At 45.7% G+C, this 22,285-nt stretch overlaps 1 protein-coding gene across 1 annotated transcript in view; it reads right to left on the bottom strand.

Annotated features, from left to right (window-relative positions):
* Positions 1-256: 256 nt before the first annotated feature.
* Positions 257-22,285, bottom strand: part of LOC147662694 (uncharacterized) — a gene marked incomplete at its 3' end in the record, with an annotated part of 662,849 nt that continues 640,820 nt past the window's right edge. The window contains exons 25-26 of the mRNA XM_086950972.1: positions 3,155-3,232; positions 257-334 (exon numbers count right to left, since the gene is read on the bottom strand). Coding sequence (XP_086807098.1) covers positions 257-334; positions 3,155-3,232 — 156 coding nt within the window. The remainder of the gene's footprint in view (positions 335-3,154; positions 3,233-22,285) is intronic.

Raw genomic sequence — 22,285 nt, 5'->3', positions numbered from 1 at the left:
GGTGAGCATGGTACTGTGGTCTATTTCTGGGGATAGGCTAATAGTACGGTTAGTAAGATCGCTATGAGTGTTCTGTGGGGGCCCCCTTGAAATATCGTTAAGTAGTACTTTTGTAGACATATAGTTGAGAAAAAGCATTAACCATAAACAAAGAAAGCATGCTGAAACAATATCGGCATAGGGTTTTGTCCTAGTTTCCTTAAGCCCAATTATGTAACTAAAACAAACATATAATTATAAAGTATGCAGGTCTTACTTTTTCTCAGACATTTCTTTTCCACCTTTGGCTTCCTCTGTTACTTTGGCATCAGTAGTCTCCAACTTTTCATTTCCTCTGAAAAACACAATGGTATGAGTTCTGTAATGAATCTTACATTTACAATGGCAGTGGCCACAAACAAAACTATGACTTCGAATGCATTTATCCTGGCATTTATTGCTGGATATTACAAACAAATATACTTTCCAGGTCTTTGGATGACAGATTAATTACAATACCATTTCAGGACTTGGATGTAGTGGTGGAAAGTGTTGGCCATTATTTAAAAATGTGTAGTTTTGTGCTGGGCACTATGAATCTTTGTGGCTTTAGATGAGTTGGCAACCAGCGCTTTGCTTGAATTTTGAATTTTTCTTTTACTGCACAGAGTCTGGAGTCTGTGAGTGACTTGTAGGACCCAAATATTTTTCCACACATTTTGCTGTGATTGCTAAAGGCCAGGGGTCTGCGGGAGACTTGGAGAAGTTTTGGGTTTTGAATTAAAATGTAGGCACTTTTTGCTTCTTTCCACACGAATGAACACATCACAAGGGGAAACACTGCACTTATCCTCTACTGACCCTTTCTGCTCATCTAGATTGGCTCAAACAGAGACAATGGCGACTTTAATCGCTGTGGTACTGGGGCCTATCTAACTGCTGGACCCAAAACCGAACACCAAGTACACCAGTTTGACACATGGCCCTCAGGATCGCTAACCAGGGCGGTCCACGGATTACAGAGGGAGTTGGTGTGGGGTAGAGACTCAAAACTAAATCAAGCGAATAATACCTGTTAATAAAGTATTGTCCAGTTAGTGTTTTACCTCGAAAAGCAAGAAAAAACTTCATTGATGATACACACAGCTAAATACTATTTATGAAACGCAGAGATCACAAATAATGCTCACAGTTAACCCTACATTGGAGGCGCAGCCAGTACTAGAATGCTCCCAAGCGCCTATAAATAAGAATATCGCAAAGAGACAGTCAGTGTGAAATCTAACATATTGCCCCTGGGTAAACAGTGGGATATAATTTCTAGGCATGTAGCTAAGATACAATGGTTATCTAGAAATTCACAATTGCCCAAAAGTCAGACAGAGACTCTGGCTGTAACTGTTGGCTAGAAAGTGTGATTATATTCATCTGCGCAAGAAAGAAAGGGAGAGGATGGACAGACTCAGCCCAACCCTGCCAAAGTCCCAGGCCCCCCGCTCCTCACAGGCACATTGCTCAGAGTTTGGGAATGCAAAGCTGCTTGGACACAGCAAACACTCCACTTTGGCTGGGGATGAGGGAATCTCCTTTTGTGGATCCTTAAAGTCAAGTCCCCTCCATCAAACAAAAGAAAGTGCTCATACCAGGTCACAGAGATGATCTTGTTGAAGGTACAGATGACACGGACTAAGGTGGCTGTGTTCCTTCATATTGCCTAACTATTACAGGTAATCTGCTGGCTTAAGGTAAAATTGTCGATTGAAGCTGCAATTTTTGCTAGCACCAAAATATCCAAGGCGCTTTGTGGTCTGGTCTGTCTGTCATAGATATGGGGGTTTCGCTGCAATTCTCTGAAAAACTGGTCAGAGGAGAAGCTCTGAGTGTGCACATGCAAGCAGTGATTCAGAGAGCAGGTTGCCTTGCAAGGGGGGGTTGGTAGTCAGTTAGCCCAACCTTGGAGCTCTTAAGCCTTTTTTCTGTCTCCAATGCTGTGTGACCCTTTACACTGGTGGATAGGAAAATCATGCCACAATGACTGGGGGTGTCGGTCTCATACTTTTACACAGTTTGCAGTCAAAGATTGTAGATTTCACAGGCTCAGCTCTAGGACCAGCTTCATTTCTCCCAGACTAATCAGGCTACAGTCTTCGTCCTCCAGTGTCAGCAGGAAGGAGGGGTAGGGCTGGAAACTCCTCACGGAGAGCCAAAACAAAGGGATGAAAGAGAGGGAGGCTTTCTCACACATCTAAGGCAACATATTAGGAATAACATCTCTGGGGAAGAATGGAGCAGAATGGGGGCAAGGACTGTCCCTGTACTTCAAAGGTGACATCTTTTTCAGTAGTTTGCGAGCAGCTGAAGCTGTGGGACTGAGCCTCGAGCAGGCTTCCATGAAACTCTTGCACTGCTGATTGACGGATCAGGATTGGGGGCCCAGGTGAGGGGGCGAGGGAATCAATGGGTGCAAATCGAATATAACAGAATCTGGGGGCAGTTTCCCCCCGCCCCCTTCCCCCTTCTTCCTGGTGGCGGCAACATACGGACAGGGGGCAGGCAGCACGGTCATGGGCAAAGACAAGGGGATGAAGCTGTCTCCCAAACAAACCTGCATGGTCACCCGAGCGCCAATGACTTCACTCAGGTCGTGACACCCTTGCCAGAGGGAGACCTAGCCACCATCCTTCAGGCCATACGTACCTCTAAGGACTAGACTCTAAGTCAAAACTAAAATACGGGAGGTACGCATGGACGTCGCTCTCATTCGACAGGACCTCCATAAGGCGACAGCCTGGATCACTGAAGTGGAATCCCGAAACCTCGAATGTTGAAGATGATATAGCGACGATGAGGGCCTAAGTAACACGACTGCTGTCCTACATAGCAGAACTTCATAGGCGGGTAAAGGACTCTGAAAATCACTTCCGTAGGGTCAATCTGCCTACCAGAGGGGGCGGAACTGCCCAAGGTGGCCCTCTTTATTGAAAACTTGATCAGAACTTGAGTACTTGAAATATCGTTAAGTAGTACTTTTGTAGACATATAGTTGAGAAAAAGCATTAACCATAAACACAGAAAGCATGCTGAAACAATATCGGCATAGGGTTTTGTCCTAGTTTCCTTAAGCCCAATTATGTAACTAAAACAAACATATAATTATAAAGTATGCAGGTCTTACTTTTTCTCAGACATTTCTTTTCCACCTTTGGCTTCCTCTGTTACTTTGGCATCAGTAGTCTCCAACTTTTCATTTCCTCTGAAAAACACAATGGTATGAGTTCTGTAATGAATCTTACATTTACAATGGCAGTGGCCACAAACAAAACTATGACTTCGAATGCATTTATCCTGGCATTTATTGCTGGATATTACAAACAAATATACTTTCCAGGTCTTTGGATGACAGATTAATTACAATACCATTTCAGGACTTGGATGTAGTGGTGGAAAGTGTTGGCCATTATTTAAAAATGTGTAGTTTTGTGCTGGGCACTATGAATCTTTGTGGCTTTAGATGAGTTGGCAACCAGCGCTTTGCTTGAATTTTGAATTTTTCTTTTACTGCACAGAGTCTGGAGTCTGTGAGTGACTTGTAGGACCCAAATATTTTTCCACACATTTTGCTGTGATTGCTAAAGGCCAGGGGTCTGCGGGAGACTTGGAGAAGTTTTGGGTTTTGAATTAAAATGTAGGCACTTTTTGCTTCTTTCCACACGAATTAACACATCACAAGGGGAAACACTGCACTTATCCTCTACTGACCCTTCCTGCTCATCTCGATTGGCTCAAACAGAGACAATGGCGACTTTAATCGTTGTGGTACTGGGGCCTATCTAACTGCTGGACCCAAAACCGAACACCAAGTACACCAGTTTGACACATGGCCCTCAGGATCGCTAACCAGGGCGGTCCACGGATTACAGAGGGAGTTGGTGTGGGGTAGAGACTCAAAACTAAATCAAGCGAATAATACCTGTTAATAAAGTATTGTCCAGTTAGTGTTTTACCTCGAAAAGCAAGAAAAAACTTCATTCATGATACACACAGCTAAATACTATTTATGAAACGCAGAGAGCACAAATAATGCTCACAGTTAACCCTACATTGGAGGCGCAGCCAGTACTAGAATGCTCCCAAGCGCCTATAAATAAGAATATCGCAAAGAGACAGTCAGTGTGAAATCTAACATATTGCCCCTGGGTAAACAGTGGGATATAATTTCTAGGCATGTAGCTAAGATACAATGGTTATCTAGAAATTCACAATTGCCCAAAAGTCAGACAGAGACTCTGGCTGTAACTGTTGGCTAGAAAGTGTGATTATATTCATCTGCGCAAGAAAGAAGGGGAGAGGATGGACAGACTCAGCCCAACCCTGCCAAAGTCCCAGGCCCCCCGCTCCTCACAGGCACATTGCTCAGAGTTTGGGAATGCAAAGCTGCTTGGACACAGCAAACACTCCACTTTGGCTGGGGATGAGGGAATCTCCTTTTGTGGATCTTAAAAGTCAAGTCCCCTCCATCAAACAAAAGAAAGTGCTCATACCAGGTCACAGAGATGATCTTGTTGAAGGTACAGATGACACGGACTAATGTGGCTGTGTTCCTTCATATTGCCTAACTATTACAGGTAATCTGCTGGCTTAAGGTAAAATTGTCGATTGAAGCTGCAATTTTTGCTAGCACCAAACTATCCAAGGCGCTTTGTGGTCTGGTCTGTCTGTCATAGATATGGGGGTTTCGCTGCAATTCTCTGAAAAACTGGTCAGAGGAGAAGCTCTGAGTGTGCACATGCAAGCAGTGATTCAGAGAGCAAGTTGCCTTGCAAGGGGGGGGTTGGTAGTCAGTTAGCCCAACCTTGGAGCTCTTAAGCCTTTTTTCTGTCTCCAATGCTGTGTGACCCTTTACACTGGTGGATAGGAAAATCATGCCACAATGACTGGGGGTGTCGGTCTCATACTTTTACACAGTTTGCAGTCAAAGATTGTAGATTTCACAGGCTCAGCTCTAGGACCAGCTTCATTTCTCCCAGACTAATCAGGCTACAGTCTTCGTCCTCCAGTGTCAGCAGGAAGGAGGGGTAGGGCTGGAAACTCCTCACGGAGAGCCAAAACAAAGGGATGAAAGAGAGGGAGGCTTTCTCACACATCTAAGGCAACATATTAGGAATAACATCTCTGGGGAAGAATGGAGCAGAATGGGGGCAAGGACTGTCCCTGTACTTCAAAGGTGACATCTTTTTCAGTAGTTTGCGAGCAGCTGAAGCTGTGGGACTGAGCCTCGAGCAGGCTTCCATGAAACTCTTGCACTGCTGATTGACGGATCAGGATTGGGGGCCCAGGTGAGGGGGCGAGGGAATCAATGGGTGCAAATCGAATATAACAGAATCTGGGGGCAGTTTCCCCCCGCCCCCTTCCCCCTTCTTCCTGGTGGCGGCAACATACGGACAGGGGGCAGGCAGCACGGTCATGGGCAAAGACAAGGGGATGAAGCTGTCTCCCAAACAAACCTGCATGGTCACCCGAGCGCCAATGGCTTCACTCAGGTCGTGACACCCTTGCCAGAGGGAGACCTAGCCACCATCCTTCAGGCCATACGTACCTCTAAGGACTAGACTCTAAGTCAAAACTAAAATACGGGAGGTACGCATGGACGTCGCTCTCATTCGACAGGACCTCCATAAGGCGACAGCCTGGATCACTGAAGTGGAATCCCGAAACCTCGAATGTTGAAGATGATATAGCGACGACGAGGGCCTAAGTAACACAACTGCTGTCCTACATAGCAGAACTTCATAGGCGGGTAGAGGACTCTGAAAATCACTTCCGTAGGGTCAATCTGCCTACCAGAGGGGGCGGAACTGCCCAAGGTGGCCCTCTTTATTGAAAACTGGATCAAAACTTGAGTACCTGTCCAAATGGTTTGTAGTGGAATTGGCTCACCGCAACCTGGCACCTAAACCGCCCCCTGAGCCTCCGCACAGAACGATCATAGCACGCAAATTAAATTTTAAAGGCAGGGATGCTATTTTACTGGAGGCACGTTCTCTAACAAACCTTTCTTATCAAGGGACTAAAGTAATGATTTTTCCAGATTATACAAAAGAAGAACAAGCTCAACGGACACCCTTCACGGTTGTTAAACAGAAACTGCAGGCACTGAATTTATCATAATGACTCCTGTTTCAGCCAACCTCAGAGTAATCTTAAATAACAAGAGTCACTCTTTCGAAACCCGAGAAGAGGCCTGGACGTGGGCTACTGAATAACACCCCATGACCCTATCGAGAGAGACAGTGACATCTCTGAAACAGCGTAACACCAACACCAAAGTGGTCAAGTCATCGGGTACACAGAGAAGGTGTAAGCGATCCCGCAGAGGTACCGGTCCGACAATGTCAAGATCACCGGGAGTTGCACATAGAGGAGTATCCACATTCCCTGCTGGAGTCAAGTGAAATGGAAACTTGCTGCAGAAGGGACCGATGAAAGAACATCGCAGAGGGGCTTATCTGCCTGCCGGATCAGCTACTCCAGTGAAACAGACCACTCTTGCAGGCCAGTGATATAAGATGCTAGACACAAGTGCGAGTGAGCACAGGTTAGGCTTTTAAAGCATGCTTTAATAATTTACCTTAATGAGACTTGACATATCCTGCACTATGGAGGGGTCCACTATTGCGTCTTCCATCTGTAATAGTTACATCTGTTCAAATTGTTCAAGTTAGGGTGACAGATGCTTTAGGGCAAGAAGTATGGGGAGGGGAGATGGTTGGGGGGGATTGTTCCGGGGATTTTCTGTTCTAAGTATTTGCACTCTAATCAGTCCGCATTTACATCAGTCACACATGACGTCTATTCTACGTTACATGCTCGGCTGCCATTGAGAACTCCAGGCACTCCACTAATGGGCTTGACAGGCACAGACCCACATGCATTGGGGTACACCAACCCCTGCTCTTATAATGATACCACTAATGGCACCCCCCTCCACTGACATAGACACCCTGCGCATCCATTCCTGGAATGTTAATGGTCTCTTAGATAAGGTGAAATGTGCTGCACTCCTGAAATATATGCACAAGGCTCATCCCCCAGGATCCTTATGCTACAGGAAACCCACCTCTTGGTCACCCAATGCTCCTTTCTAGCCCGCCGGGATATGATAGGGTATACCATGCGGGGTTTGATGGGCATCTCGGGGGTGGCAATTATCCTCCGTTGTACTCTTCCATTCACAGTGGCACAGAGAACCCTGGATCCCCAGGGACGCTTTCTAGTTCTCATATGTCAGATGGAGGGGCACACCCTTAACGTAGTAAAAGTGTTTATGTGCCCCACACTCCTAGAGACCTCTCTTAAAAATCTGGATGTCCTTTTGACATCCCTTCCCCAGCACCAACGGTGATAGGAGGGGATTTCAGTGCCGGTATGGACCTGGCCAAAGATGTTACCGGGACCCCCTCTCCTAGCAGACATTTGGGTGCCTGACCGCTATTGGAATGGGCCTTCCAACTAGGGTTTTGCGATGTCTGGAAAGTCTGGAACCCTATTCCCATCTTTATACTCACACTTCTGCAGCTCACCATTCCCATTCTCGCATTTACATGATGTTCATGCCTGCCCGATTGCAGCATTGTAACAGACATCCAGGCTTTTGCTCGAGGGCTCTCTGATCACTTGCCAATACTCCTCTCTATGGGAGGGTCCTCTGACTTACTGCACCCAGTGTGGTGCCTTAACGCCTGGTTCTTAAAGGACAGAGAATGTAGAAAAGCCTTAAAAGTGAAGCTCACGCAATATTTTCAACGTAAAGAAGGTACTGAACCGTCACCAGGCACACTGTGGGCGGCAGGTAAAGTCGCCATCAGAGGTTTAACTCGGGGGTATGTTAAAGCAATGCGCCGGACCAGGAAAGAGAGTCTCTCCCACCTGGAAACTCTGGCACTCCACTTGGAGTGCAAAATAGAGGCAACACGTGACGGCACAGACACCCGCCAGCTTGAACTCATATGGGAAGAGATTAGTCACATCTCCTTGAAATTAGAAAACAAATCTGGAGGTCCTCTCTGGCCCACATTTATGGCTGGGGGGACATAACGGTAAGCTCTTATATTGGCTGGCCTCCTGTCCTTTAGGGAACCGGATAATCCCCGAACATATTGACGCTAACGGGAGCACCCATTAGACCTCGGCGGCCATAGCCCAAACCTTTACAACTTATTACGTATCCTCTACTCCTGCGCGTGGACTCCAAAGGTGAGAGAGGCCACTGCCTTCTTACGGGACATCCCACTTCCACAACTATTGGAGGCAGATGTTCGGGCCCTTGACCAACCCATTACAAAAGAAGTAGAACAAGCCATACTAGCGCTAGCCCCTGGTAAAACACCGGGACCAGATGGTTATCCGGCGGAATACTACTCAACATTTAGAGAAATTCTAACTCCACACCTCCAACCCCTATGCACGGAATCAATAGAGTTGGGAGGCTTCCCAAGAGGCATTGATATAGCCACGATTGTGGCCATACCAAAGGCAAACCCACCCTCTACCTCTTGTTAGGACTACAGACCGATTTCCCTTATCAATGCAGAAGTCAAAATATATGCCACGATTCTGGTGGTCCACCTCAAGCAAGTGCTTACTGCCTTAATATACCCCGACCAATTAGGCTTTATGCCCCTCGTAGCACACAACACTGCCTTAGACGATTGCACGTGGCACTAGCTCATCAGCATCTCTTGTTGCCATACGTGGCTCTTCTCTTCTCTAGATTTTGAAAAGGCCTTTGATTTGGTAGGTTGGCAGTACCTGGAGGAGGCACTGCACAAGGCAGGGATAAGACCATAATTTAGAGGGCTGGTGAGAATACTATACTCTAACCTGTCGGCTCGGGTCCTGATTAATGTGACCCTCTCATGAGAGTTCCTGACTCGGAGAGGGACAAGACAAGGCTGTCCTTTGTCCCCCTTATTCTTCGCCCTAGAGATCAAACCCTTCGCTCATCTCATTAGAGGAGATGCCCAGATCCAGGGCGGGTGGTGGAACGCATCCCACAGCAACCGCATTGCCCTGTACACGGATGACGTACTCCTGTTTTTGGCAGACCCGAACCGGACCCCTATATCTCTGGCTTTTGGAGCTGTTTGGAGAGGCATAGGGCCTCAAATTTAATCCGGCTAAGTCATTACTGTTTCTCATCCACGGATCCAGAGAATGCATTGACTGGCAAACCAGCATCCCCATCCGATTTCTTAGCTTTTGTTAACAGGGCATCTAGGTAGCGCATCACCCAGAGCTGACCTGGGCCCTCGATCTGATCTCCCCACTAGTGAAGAAATCCGAAGAGGATCTGAAAAAATGCCAAACCCTGCCGCTAAACCCAATGGGGAAAACGGCACTTTATAAAATGATGGAACCACTGCACTTCCTTTACGTAATGCAAAACCTCCTGCTTCATCTCCCACGCCAATGGTGTCGATCCATGGACACACTACTGTAATCGTTCCTCTAGGGACGATCTGGGCCAAGAGTATCATTAAACCGCTGTCAAGGGGCATCAAATGATGGTGGTTTAGGCATGAGAAATCTTTACCTATACTACCTTGCGATGCAGCTTCTGATGGTTCACAGGGGGATGGTTGGATCCGGCATATCAACTGGAGCTTAACGAGTTGGGTTTCCCACAGGTTCACGTGATGCTTTATGGCTCACCCATTTCACACACCTGATTTTGTGAAGCCAGTCTGTTGGAGAGGAGTGGCAGATTTTTCTTTCACCCAAGCCTGAAGGTCCGCCAATAACAAGCCTGCAAAGAATTTTGATTCGTTGTCTAGTAGTGCCACTAAACGATAGTTTTGAGGTTCCAGCTTGTCGCCAAATTTATGGATTGGGGAGATGATCTCACATCTCCATGAGTTGGGCAAGATGTTTAACGATCTGATTTCTCTGTAGAATAGGTCCAGTGCTTCTGCTCAGAAAGTTGCCTCCAGTTTGAGGAGTACTGGTGGAATTCCGTTTGGGCCAGGAGCACCTTCTCTTCTCCCCTTTCCTATCTGTCTTTTGATGGCGTCAATTTGAGACGTTTGATGGTCATTATTTGATGGATCTGTCCCTGATTTCCCAGAGTCGGCGAGATTGATTTCATCCAAGGCCTTGATTGTCGTTTGCAAGTCAGGTTCATTTTGGCAGGCTTGGCGCTTCTCGCTATGTTCAATGCCTTGTTGAAAGTGAGACCTGAGATATTTTATCCAGGCTTCTTCTGTGATGTTTGTGGAAACACTGTTGTGGTTGTGATGAATGAACTGGTTCTTGCAATGTCAAGACAAATAATGGAGAAGTTGACTATGGATTAGTATCTAGACCTTATCATGTGATCCTCCAGGACGTCATAGACTTGGTGTATATTGACAGAGGCAGGGCATGTCAATAAATGACCTTGACTGGCAGTGTCACCTGTGAAATCTAACAAGTAGGTACGTGTATTAATGTAGGAGTTACTTACCTTCGGTAACGATGTATCTGGTAGAGACGTTGTCTAGCCGCAGATTCCTTAACTTAGAATATCCCCAGGCGTCAGACTGGATCTGGAAATGTTTTGCAGCAGCATCTCGGGGCGCCGGGGGGTGGTGCCACACGACCCCGCCCTGACGTTCTCCATGTACGTGACATCAGCAAGGTCATATAAGTCCCTCCCGGCGCGCTGACGTCAGTTTTCTTCGGAGAAACTTTTCCGCGGCACAACTCGGAGCCACCAACAAAAAACTGTGAAAGTATGGGAACAGTGTGCGAGGGATGAAAAATCCACGAACAAGGATGATGACGGTGGAGACACCACTATAAAAGACAGAATTAAACACTGCCTACATATAAGTGAAAAACTGTGAGAAAAAGCCCTGCATGCTAAGCGAAGACCCTTCCCTGAAAGCAAGAAGGGAAGAACAACTCAACAGGCCGAAATAGACTGATATTGTCATGTAGAACTGTGTACTTTATTAAGAACAGAGCACAGAAGAACAACAGTGCAATGTAGGAAGGATGAAAAGACTGCCCTTTCCCTATATTAACGTAGGTTGAAACCAGCGCACAACCGACCCCCAAGAGGATGACCAAAAGGAGACCAGGGCCCGAATCAATAGAAAAGACGAAAGGAAAGGTAACTAGAGAGGAGAACGAATCTCCTTGTGCCGTTTTACAGGAAGAGGCCCCCCAGCAGAGGATAATAGTATATGGAAAAACTCAGAGGGGGGCCACAACGGAACTCCTGTGAGAACTAACCCAATGGCACCTGAAGAGGCCAGCGGAGAACACAACTCTACAAGGTTCTCGCAGAACGGTGAGGCTGGTTGGGCGTTAAGAAATCAGCAGCTAGACAACGTCTCTACTAGATACATCGTTACCAAAGGTAAGTAACTCGTACATCTGATAGAGACATCTAGCTGCAGATTCCTTAACTTAGAATAGATACCACAGCCATACCCCAAAGGGGAGGTGGGTCTGCGATAGAACAACAGAAAGTGCCAAGCATCCGATCCGGCAACAGAGTGACGGATGAAGGGGGAAAGCTGTGGCAGAACAGCCAGACAGCAACCCAAGGAGCTCGAAAAAACCCAAATAATAGTATAGTAGATATCCTAAAAAAAGCCAGAATGGGGCTACACCATACCCATATAAAAACAACCGGTAGAACGGCATGAGCTCTATACCAGAGCAAAGAAAGAGAGAGCGAGAGAGAGAGAAAGAAGGCCCACTCTCCGCTTAATGGGGCACGATGAGTACACTGACCCAAAGTCAAAATGTACTTGAAGAGATGCAAACAGAGCTTAACAGACTAGCCTATAAAAGGAAGTCGAAGGAGCCGGCGTCAAGAGCCCAAAGGCAAAAGCTAGAACCTGAGTAAAGCGTTGGGATTAGCTGGCGGAACAAGAAACATGCCAAGTGCACCCACAATCCCTAAAAAGGGTAATTAAGGGCAATTAGCATCAATGCTAAACAAGCTGAAGCAGGAAGAAACATTCAGCAGGCAATGGACATAGAGACCATAAACTGATTTACACAAGAAGCATAAGAGTGCCCGACCGGGCAGTATGAAGCCAAAGTGAGAAACAACCCACAATACAGACTTGCAGGCAGTACATAGAACCACTGCTATCAGAAGAGCTGTCCCTTGGGTGTAGACTTAACAATAGTATGTGAAAATATGGAAAAAAGGCATATCCGAAGGAAGTGGCAAAAAAACGCCAAGTTTAACAAATGGTGGGCAGAGCCTCAGAATCTGAGACGAACACCCCTGAAAAGACACGTACAGCGTCGACACCAAAAAGAGAGCATATGTCAAATTGGGAAATCACCCCAATAAGCAGCTGCAAGGAGGTTCTTATGGGCAACCTACAACAACTCAGAAAAGCTCCCCCACACATGGAGATATTGGTACAGCCCTTGCAGCATCAAAAAGAGGTGGCGATGTAGGAAGAGGAATACCAAGGCAACCGGTATGTATACAGAAATGTGTAAACATAATTATGTAGAGACAGAACTAGCCAGGAGCAAAAAACATGTCCACACCAGATCATACCTAGTACAGTAAGGGCAAGGAGGAGCCGGTTTTGAAGAGGAACCATGAAACCTCCCAAGGAGGTGGCTGACCATGGCGGAAGCAGATGGCACCAAGAGAGAGGGGGGGCGACTGTCGGGAGCGCACGTCCGGAAGGTTCCGGGAACCAGTGCCCCTGACAACAAAAGAAGGGAAGGTCGAAGACCTCGGCGACAAGGGCCTCTTCTTACCAAGTGGCGAACGACGGCCCCGGACCCCAGAGGGCGGTCTACGTCGGAACTAGACAGTAGAGGGATCTGCCGTTGATGAAAAGGCCGGTGGGCGAGACGACTCTGACCGGGACAGCTGGGCCGAGGAAAGCTTCGTACGGCACTCCCGCCGAGACTTCGGCTTCAGGTGTTGGCAGGCTTCGTAGTCCGTGGAGTCATGGCGCTCGCCCAGACACCACATACAAATAAGATGCAGGTCCGTCGCGGACATCTGCCGTGAACAGGAATTACAAGTTTTGAAGCCGAAGGCATCGCACACTGTTCCTGACGAGAAGCGTCGAAAAGGAGGCCTGAAAACAGGCCAGAGGAACAGCTCACTTCAGACCAGCGTTGCACACGGAAAAGAAAGAAACTGACGTCAGTGCACCGGGAGGGACTTATATGAGCTCACTGACGTCACGTATGTGGACGACGTCAAGGCGGGATCCAGTCTGACGCCTGGGGATATTCTAAGTTAAGGAATCTGCAACTAGATGTCTCTATCAGATTTCTACTGTTTTCTGCAAAGAATTATTTTGTTTAATGTTTTTCAGAGGGATGGCGACAGACACCTCAAGCACTGGGGAGGCAGAAAGTTCTAAACTGGCAGCAAGAGGTCAAGGGGAGGGGGTGTTTGGGGATGGGAGAATGATTAATTGCATTAAACAGCATAGGCGTGAGTGGGGAGAATGAGGCTTTACAGGCATGCTGAAGAAGAGGAGGGGACCACAAAGCCTACATTACACAAAGCAATAAATCTAAGAATCTAAGCCTCATTATCATGACATGGAATAAGAATGTGGCTGGGGACCAAATCAAAAGAGGAGTAGTGAAGACATTCCTGTATAGCCAAGATCCTGACTTGATATTCCTTCAGGAACCCCATCTAGTGGGTAAAAAATGTGATTTCAAAATGTTAATCCACTCAAGATTTGCATCGGATTTTAGAGGAGTGGAAATCCTGGCCATTAGATCACTCCTATTGACTGTAAGGCAGAGCTGGAATGATCCGGAAGGATGCTTGGCAGCCATAATGGGGCAGTGGAAAAAAGACACAATTGTGGTAGTATACTGTTAAGTTCCCTGAGGCTCCAAAAATGTGCTCTGGATATGATGGGAAAATGGATTATAAAGGAATCAGACATACTGTTGATCACTGGAGGTGACCTACCCTTAAGCATGCAGCCAGAGTTAGACAGGAACATTAAATCCAACATATATGGGTGGACTGATAGCAGACTAAATGATCTATAAATGTCCTTGGGCTGTGAGACCTCTGGAAAGGGGAACAACCCAAAATAAAACTGTATTCTTATATATCAAATAATGTGCAGAGAACGTCTAGACTAGACTACTTCCTGTTCCCAAGGAACCAAGGAGGTAGATATCCTGAGTCCCATATCTTGCTGAGAGGCATCTCCAATCATTCCCCATTGTGAACAAGACTCCACACTGAGATGAAGGTATATCTGGGGGAGTGGAGATTAGACCTGTGGGCCATTAAAAGTGTGGGAGACTAAAAACTTCCTAAGAGACGACTGAGACATTCTTGGAAGAGCATGTAGCATCAGAAGAGTCAAGAGTAATGGTTTGGGGGTCATACAAGACAGTTATACAGGGAAAGTTAATCTCATGAACGTCATTAAGGGATCACCCGGGGTCACTGCTGTGAGCCCTGGCATGCCCATTGTGACCCCTGGCATTGCCTTTGCGACCCCTAGCGTCAGCAGTGACAAAATCAGAGGCAGGAACAGAAGCAGCTCGTCCTTATTGGCGTCAGTGGGGGTATTCTCATTGTTTTTTGTCAATTTTTTTATTATACAAATAGTTAATATTATTACATTATTCGCTATTAGTTTAATAATAAATTGAATACAAATACCTGGAATATGACTTTCCCTAGTAGCTGAGGTCATTTAAAAAAATGCTTTTAAATGTATGTATATTGTGTATATTGTGTGCGTGCTTGCAGTTTTGAGTATACGTCCGTAAGAGAGAGTGTGTGTATGTGTTAATGTGTGTGTGTGTGTGTGTGTGTTTGTGAATACGTGTGTAAGTGTCAGTGTAATCGTGTGTATGTGTAGGCATGTGCATGTGTAGGTAAAAGTGAAGGCCAAAGGGAATGTGAAGTCAATTCTGCTACCCCAGGCATTTTGGTGAATTGATGTCCATGGTTAATCACCAGACTTCGTGGAAAGCATAGGAAGTAAATTAGCTTTGTTAGGAAGTTGGAAAATAGCCTAACTGAGTGGGAGAGTGGATATATAACTAACGCAAACAGAGATCTGGCACACAAGATAGCAATAACCAGAGAAAAATGTATAAGCAAACATTAAAGGATGAAGCAGGGCACTTCATCAGGCCAAACAAAATAATCTGTACGAGGGGAGGTAATAAGGCAAGCAAGCTATTGGCCTGGTCGGCACACAGGGAGGAAGGACACATGGAGAAACAGCGGAGGCAGCACCAGACATTGCACCAGACATTGCGACTCATTTAGAGATACTGTATCAACCTAGGCAAAAATGTTGGAGATGAATTTGTGAACGATATCCCAATCTCCAGCTTAGACCAGGAGGAAAGAATCGGGTTAGACTGAAAGTTGGAGGCTACAGAAGGGGGAAGAGGCTGTTAAGAACAGGTAGGACACGGGGACCCAGTGGGTTTACCCCAGAATTTTCAAACATCTGGGGGTGGATGGGGGGATGATTAGCGAACCCCTTACATGAATGTTTCTTGAGGCCCAAAAAGAAGGATACCTAACAAGAACAGCAAATATTACCCTCATGTACAAGAAAGGCAAACTGGAGGAGGATTCTGCCTTGGGCAACCTAGCTCCCTACTTAAAATTTAGGCCAAGATCTAAGCAAAGGTGTTGGTCAACAGAATGCTACAAGTTATAGAAACCCTAATCAAAGCAGACCTGTCTGGTTTTATTCCACACAGATCCATGAGATATAATATTATATGTCGGTCTGGGGTCCATCATAAAAAAGAATCACTGCTGGAGCAAGCCATCTTATTGTCGTTTGATGCTGAGAAGACATGTGACTCACCTGAATGGCCGTATCTGTGGGCTGTGCTACAGAAGATGGGCCTCAATCCTGAATTTAGAGCATGGGTCCAGCTGCTGTACACAGATCCATTAGCCTGCATAAAAGTGAACGGCACATTGTCCAGGGGATTTAGACTGGGCCGTGGCACACAACAGGGGTGCCCGTTGTCTCCCTTGCTTTTCACACTTGCAGCTTAACCCTTAGCGGAATGGACTCGCGATTGAACGGTGTTAATTCTCCTACAGGGATGATATCCTACCAACTATATTTAGCAGACTCCCTCCTAATTCAATACCTAGAGTCTTAGAAATTCTATGACATTTAGCTTTATACTCAGGAATTAATATAAATTGGCATAAGTCTACAGCCTACTCACTTACTGGCTGGAACCCCCTGAAGACTGGGCCTGACCAATACAACGAACAAGGGTGAGATTCAAATAAATCCAGGGCGGATCCTCCAAGAATATTAGGTGTATGTAGCTCATTGGAGGAAGCTGCCACTATCAGCGCCGGAGACAGCAGCACTATAAAAGTAACTTTTCCCAAATTCTTTTATATGCTGCAAAACACATCATATGATGGGTCAAACATCTTTTGCCACGTTGTTAATACAATGATAAGGTCACTCATTGGGACAGAGGGCCCCCGAGAGTAGCACAGTCTGCTTTAAAGAGAGGCACCTACGAAAGGGGCATAGCTCTGCCAGACCTGCATAAGTACTACTGGGCAATGCAGTTACTAATGGGAAATAAATGGGAATTTGCAGGACAGCGACAACCGTCCTTGCTGGCTGATAGACGGGTGATGCACAAACAAGGCCATAAGAGAGCTATATAGATGGGGCGACACAAGAATAACCCACACACTGACAGCAACGGTGATTAAAATGTGGAAAAGTGTGCACCAGCAAGAAGGGTGGAGGGATAAAATCACCTGGGAAACTCCTCTATGAGACTCTGTGATTCTGGCCTATGTAATGCACTTGTAGGTTTTTGTAAAGGGGACCTCTTAAGCACAGGGCAATCTTTAGCACTGGTGGCGCTTAGCGCAACAATCGTTTTTGCGTCTCCAATGACCTCCTTCTCCACAGATATATCATTTGTTTTATAGCGCTACTCTTACCAGTGTAGGGTGTCAGAACACTTTACATCACACATAATATACAGAGACAATGAATCGCACTTGTGTAAATCAGTCTATACGAAAAGTTACATAAGACCGTGAGGATGAGTAGGTGTGGGTATCACATTTCAACCATACTAGTAGGCAGTATATTTTTGGTCCAGAGAAGGACAAACTCAGGATTTAAAACGAACCATAGTGGTTGGCTTTGAAATAAGAATGTATTTCTACCCAAACCAACCCTTTTAAGCAACATTAGGATAATGAAAGACCAGAGCAAAAACACTATGTTCGAACCTATACCATGAAGTTTGCTTCTTGCTCTTTGATAAAAGTTCATAGGTCACTGTGCTATATTATGATTGCAACTTATGAACTGCCAGTAACAAAAGGATATCCTAGACAAAAGCAGCGAGGCTCTGAGCTATCCACATAAAATATAGTTCTGTGGTCTGCATTATACACGTTCTTTGCAGTAGGCATATTAACCCCCTGCCCTACTTTATAAGTCAAGCCTGCCTTTAGACAAAACACAGACCTCACTTCAGCAGGGCATTAATCATGAGTTATCTTGACATTTTTATTGTTGCCTGAAAACTGCAGGACACACAACTTTGCAGCAGGTGCTTTTAAACTCATAAGTTATTTATAGCACAGCGCCCCCAAGGTCAGCGCCAGATGTGGTTGCACCAGTGGAATCGCCCTAAAGCCAGCCTTCCCTTGGCATATCATATCTAAGGTTGGTGATGTTTGGGGACCCCATTGAATATGATATTTGAGGATCTGTGACAACAATTTGAACTCACTGACTTCCAATATTAAAGATATTGACAAGCCCGACACATCCTGTCCAAATACTCTGAAATATTGCAAGACATAGCAGACAAAACCCCCTGGAATATAGGCTGTTTGCCAAACCTTTTCAAAAACACAATCTAGAAAATATATAGGGCCTCATTTATGAGGCCGTGCGTCACTTTTACGCCGCTGGTGCGTTACTTTTTGTGACGCACCAGCAGCGTAAAAAATGTTCCTTGTTGCACCATATTTACAAAGTGACGCATCTAGGTAGATGGGTCACTTTGTAAACCCCTACGCTACATTATACCTACGCCAGGTATAATGTATGCAGCGGTGGTCGTTGTGACGTAAGAAATGGTAATAGAAGTGACGCAGTGAAATCTATAAGATTTCACTGCGCCACTTCTAGGACACAAATGCGTCAATTTCTTACGCCTGCCGTAACGCAGGCCCTTTCACATGGGGCTTGCCCCATGTGAAAGGACACATTTCTGGAGTTGCGTCACTTTTGTGACACACTCCAGCAATGTGTCACTTTTGCGCCATACAGACACGTCAGAAATACTGACGTATCTGAAACTCCTTGCGCCATGATGCGTCATACTGTAATTATGACGCATCATAGGTGTCGCAAGGAGGGCGCAGTGAAAAGTGACGCATCGCTGTTTTCACGCAGCGATGCGTCACTTTTCATAAATGAGGCCCATAGGGTTTTAACTGTCAAACCCCACTGGATGGTCTCAAAACTAAGTGGAAGCAAGACCTGTGAATCATGGATGACGCTTAATGGGAGGAGGCATGTGGGTATCCGAGAGAAGCTGCATTGTGATGAGTTTGGGTTTCCACCAGACACAGTTGAAAATACATAACAAAAAAAGAGAGGTTGCATGTGTCTCTAAAGCCACAGAGACTGAGCAAGTTTACCAACCCAATTTGGATGGATAGGAAAGCCCTCACACACTGACCTAGTCAGTGTCATGCTTCATCATAGGGCCCCACCTCGGAGTCCGAGTGCCTCCTCGGTGTGCTACGACGCCAGAAGACTGCGGAGCTGGTTGTGTGATAGGGCGTGCAGTGAGGAATATTAATAAAAAGTGTCTAAAGGGTATCTCAAAAAATGTTTTATTGATAGATCCCTACGACACAGTTAAAAATGGTTTTATGTGTCTGAATTTACAGCCAAAGGTAATGAATTGGTTTAATTCAGAATATTAATCAGTCAACATGTTTCAGCCTTTTAAGTGGTCTTAATTTACCTAGGCATTCATCAGGACTAGTGTAACCCCGGCGGTATGGACTCTCTAATCGTCCACCCTAACCTGAGGACGTGAAAGTGAAAAAGAAAAATTGGTAAAAAAGTGCAAAAAGATAAACGAAGGGGAGGGCAAATAGCCCAATCCCAACACTCCTGATTTAGGATGTTATCTGCACCTGTAGAGAAAAGAAACACAGACAAACACAAACAAACACAAAAGATAGACATGTAGTCAATGATAATTGTGTGTCCAATTGTTTGTCCAAGGTGCTCCAAACTGTGGCAAACTGGTGTCAGTTGATAAACACTAACATTATCACCATCCATATACCCTATAAGGATGATACCACTAACTCTAGGAAGTGGAGTGAATAAGGGTGCTTAAAATGTGCTAAGTAGCAAAAGGGGATTTAAAATCATTGTGGTAGTACTCCATAGGAAGGATCAATGGACCAAAGGTCAGTGACCTCCCCACACACAGTTCGTAATCTCAGATCGAAATCTCACTTTAAAATATGGCGCTAGCTGCACCATGGGTCTCGGGAGGGGGGTGGGAGCGTACCTGGCACATCCTGTGGGAAAAGAAGCAGACGTTTGAATGCAATTGCTATCAATTCTACTTAGCTCTGTAGTATCGGTAGCGCAATGTGGAGTATAAGGCGAGAACTCACGCCTCAACGCTCGCCACCCGTTTCAGCACCTAGCTTCTCCTCTGAACCGGACCCCGACGATGAAGAGCCGGGCCGGTCGGAGTGATTTAAAGTGGATCTACGCTGATCGGTAAACTTCCGGGTGGGCGTGGTTACAGTCCAAACAGAGGCTTGGAACGCATGGGTCACGCCGCCGGTGGGCGTGGAACGTACTGACATCAAGGCTTGGATAGAATAACCAATAGAGGCATTGAGTCAGATGTTGCTAAGGAAACCGATGTGTTCTATCGGCAGAACACTACTGAGTACATTCTTCGGATGCCTCGTAAAAACACAACTGGGTGGAGAATAAAAGCCTCCGTTGTGATCAAGAATGGAGAAGGTGATACAAGGCAGGTCGTCAGAAGTTGGCTTAAACTCAGTTACATGAATAGTGATTTCGAGACGCTATGTAACTCAGCAGGGCATTAATCATGAGTTATCTTGACATTTTTATTGTTGCCTGAAAACTGCAGGACACACAACTTTGCAGCAGGTGCTTTTAAACTCATAAGTTATTTATAGCACAGCGCCCCCAAGGTCAGCGCCAGATGTGGTTGCACCAGTGGCATCGCCCTAAAGCCAGCCTTCCCTTGGCATATCATATCTAAGGTTGGTGATGTTTGGGGACCTCATTGAATATGACATTTGAGGATCTGTGACAACAATTTGAACTCACTAACTTCCAATATTAAAGATATTAACAAGCCCGACACATCCTGTCCAAATACTCTGAAATATTGCAAGACATAGCAGACAAAACCCCCTGGAATATAGGCTGTTTGCCAAACCTTTCCAGAAACACAATCTAGAAAATATATAGGGCCTCATTTATGAGGCCGTGCGTCACTTTTACGCCGCTGGTGCGTTACTTTTTGTGACGCACCAGCAGCGTAAAAAATGTGCCTTGTTGCACCATATTTACAAAGTGACGCATCTAGGTAGATGGGTCACTTTGTAAACCCCTACGCTACATTATACCTACGCCAGGTATAATATATGCAGCGGAGGGTGTTGTGACGTAAGAAAGGGTAATAGAAGTGACGCAGTGAAATCTATAAGATTTCACTGCGCCACTTCTAGGACACAAATGCGTCATTTTCTTACGCCTGCCTTACAGCAGGCGTAAGACTGACGCAGGCCCTTTCACATGGGGCTTGCCCCATGTGAAAGGACACATTTCTGGAGTTGCGTCACTTTTGTGACACACTCCAGCAATGTGTCACTTTTGCGCCATACAGACACGTCAGAAATACTGACGTATCTGTAACTCCTTGCGCCATGATGCGTCATACTGTAATTATGACGCATCATAGGTGTCGCAAGGAGGGCGCAGTGAAAAGAGACGCATCGCTGTTTTCACGCAGCGATGCGTCACTTTTCATAAATGAGGCCCATAGGGTTTTAACTGTCAAACCCCACTGGATGGTCTCAAAACTAAGTGGAAGCAAGACCTGTGAGTCATGGATGACGCTTAATGGGAGGAGGCATGTGGGTATCCGAGAGAAGCTGCATTGTGATGAGTTTGGGTTTCCACCAGACACACTTGTAAATACTACATAAAGCTTACTACACTATCACACACCTTTTTAAAATGGGTGAACTAGATACAATAAATGCCTAAGAGGATGTAGACAACGGGGTACACTTATGCCTACACTGTGGGAATGCACTAGTCTGCAACACTTCTGTCTATGGAAAAACACAAAGAGTTACAAGAGGCATCAAAACAGAATGGGAAATGAATAAACATGTGGTCTACTTGGGGATTTAGGGAGGCCTAACCTAGCAAATTATAAGCTACCATTGTGCAATACTGCCCTCATTGTAGCCAAATGAGATGTGGTTCGACTCTGGGAAAGTGAGGAAATGCCTACGGTGCCAAAATGGGCTAGGAATATGGACTGGTGTATGCAGGCAGAAGAAGCTGTATGCAAGGCTAGAGTATGCCCAGGAAAGTTCGAAAAAAGTTGGGGCCCTTGGTGAGAAATATGTGAAAACGACTAACTAGTTAGTTCACAAACAAGGCTGTGCCACCATACATATATGAAACAAGTGAATATATACCCCAGTTGTATTTAATGGTCCTATGCGATGAACAAGTAAATGATAGACTATATGCATACATGCGTAAGGGGAAACACAAGAATACAACTTTGCTCTTCCCCTAATGTCCTCTTCATAGGGTTCGTAGATGCTGTGAAGCTGCATTATTTAATGCTGTCTAGATTTGTGTACATAAAATGTTGTTTTAAAAAAAAGAGAACAAGTGACTTCAAGACCTCTGCATGTGTGATTGTATAGGTAGCTACCTCCTGGATGTGGTGGAAATATTGTTTACCTGTACCCTGCCTGGATCTAAACATAATTCCCACTCTCTGAGTTTGTGCAGGTGAACTCCTCTCGACATCCCTTTCAGGACACCTGCAACAGCACCCAATACACTACGGTCAGTTTTTGACTTTTTATGTGGAGCCATTTAGGTCCTGTAGGTCCTACATGACAGCCTTCTTATACCAACTCAGAGCCAACATGCAAAGTATCATTGACCAAAGATCTGAAATAGCACCTTCCAAATGTGGA

Source organism: Lissotriton vulgaris, unplaced genomic scaffold, assembly GCF_964263255.1.
Source record: "Lissotriton vulgaris unplaced genomic scaffold, aLisVul1.2 SCAFFOLD_1043, whole genome shotgun sequence".
NCBI lineage: Eukaryota > Metazoa > Chordata > Amphibia > Caudata > Salamandridae > Lissotriton > Lissotriton vulgaris.
The sequence above is the reverse complement of the archived record's forward strand: the minus strand, read 5'-3'. Positions and strand labels throughout refer to the sequence as shown.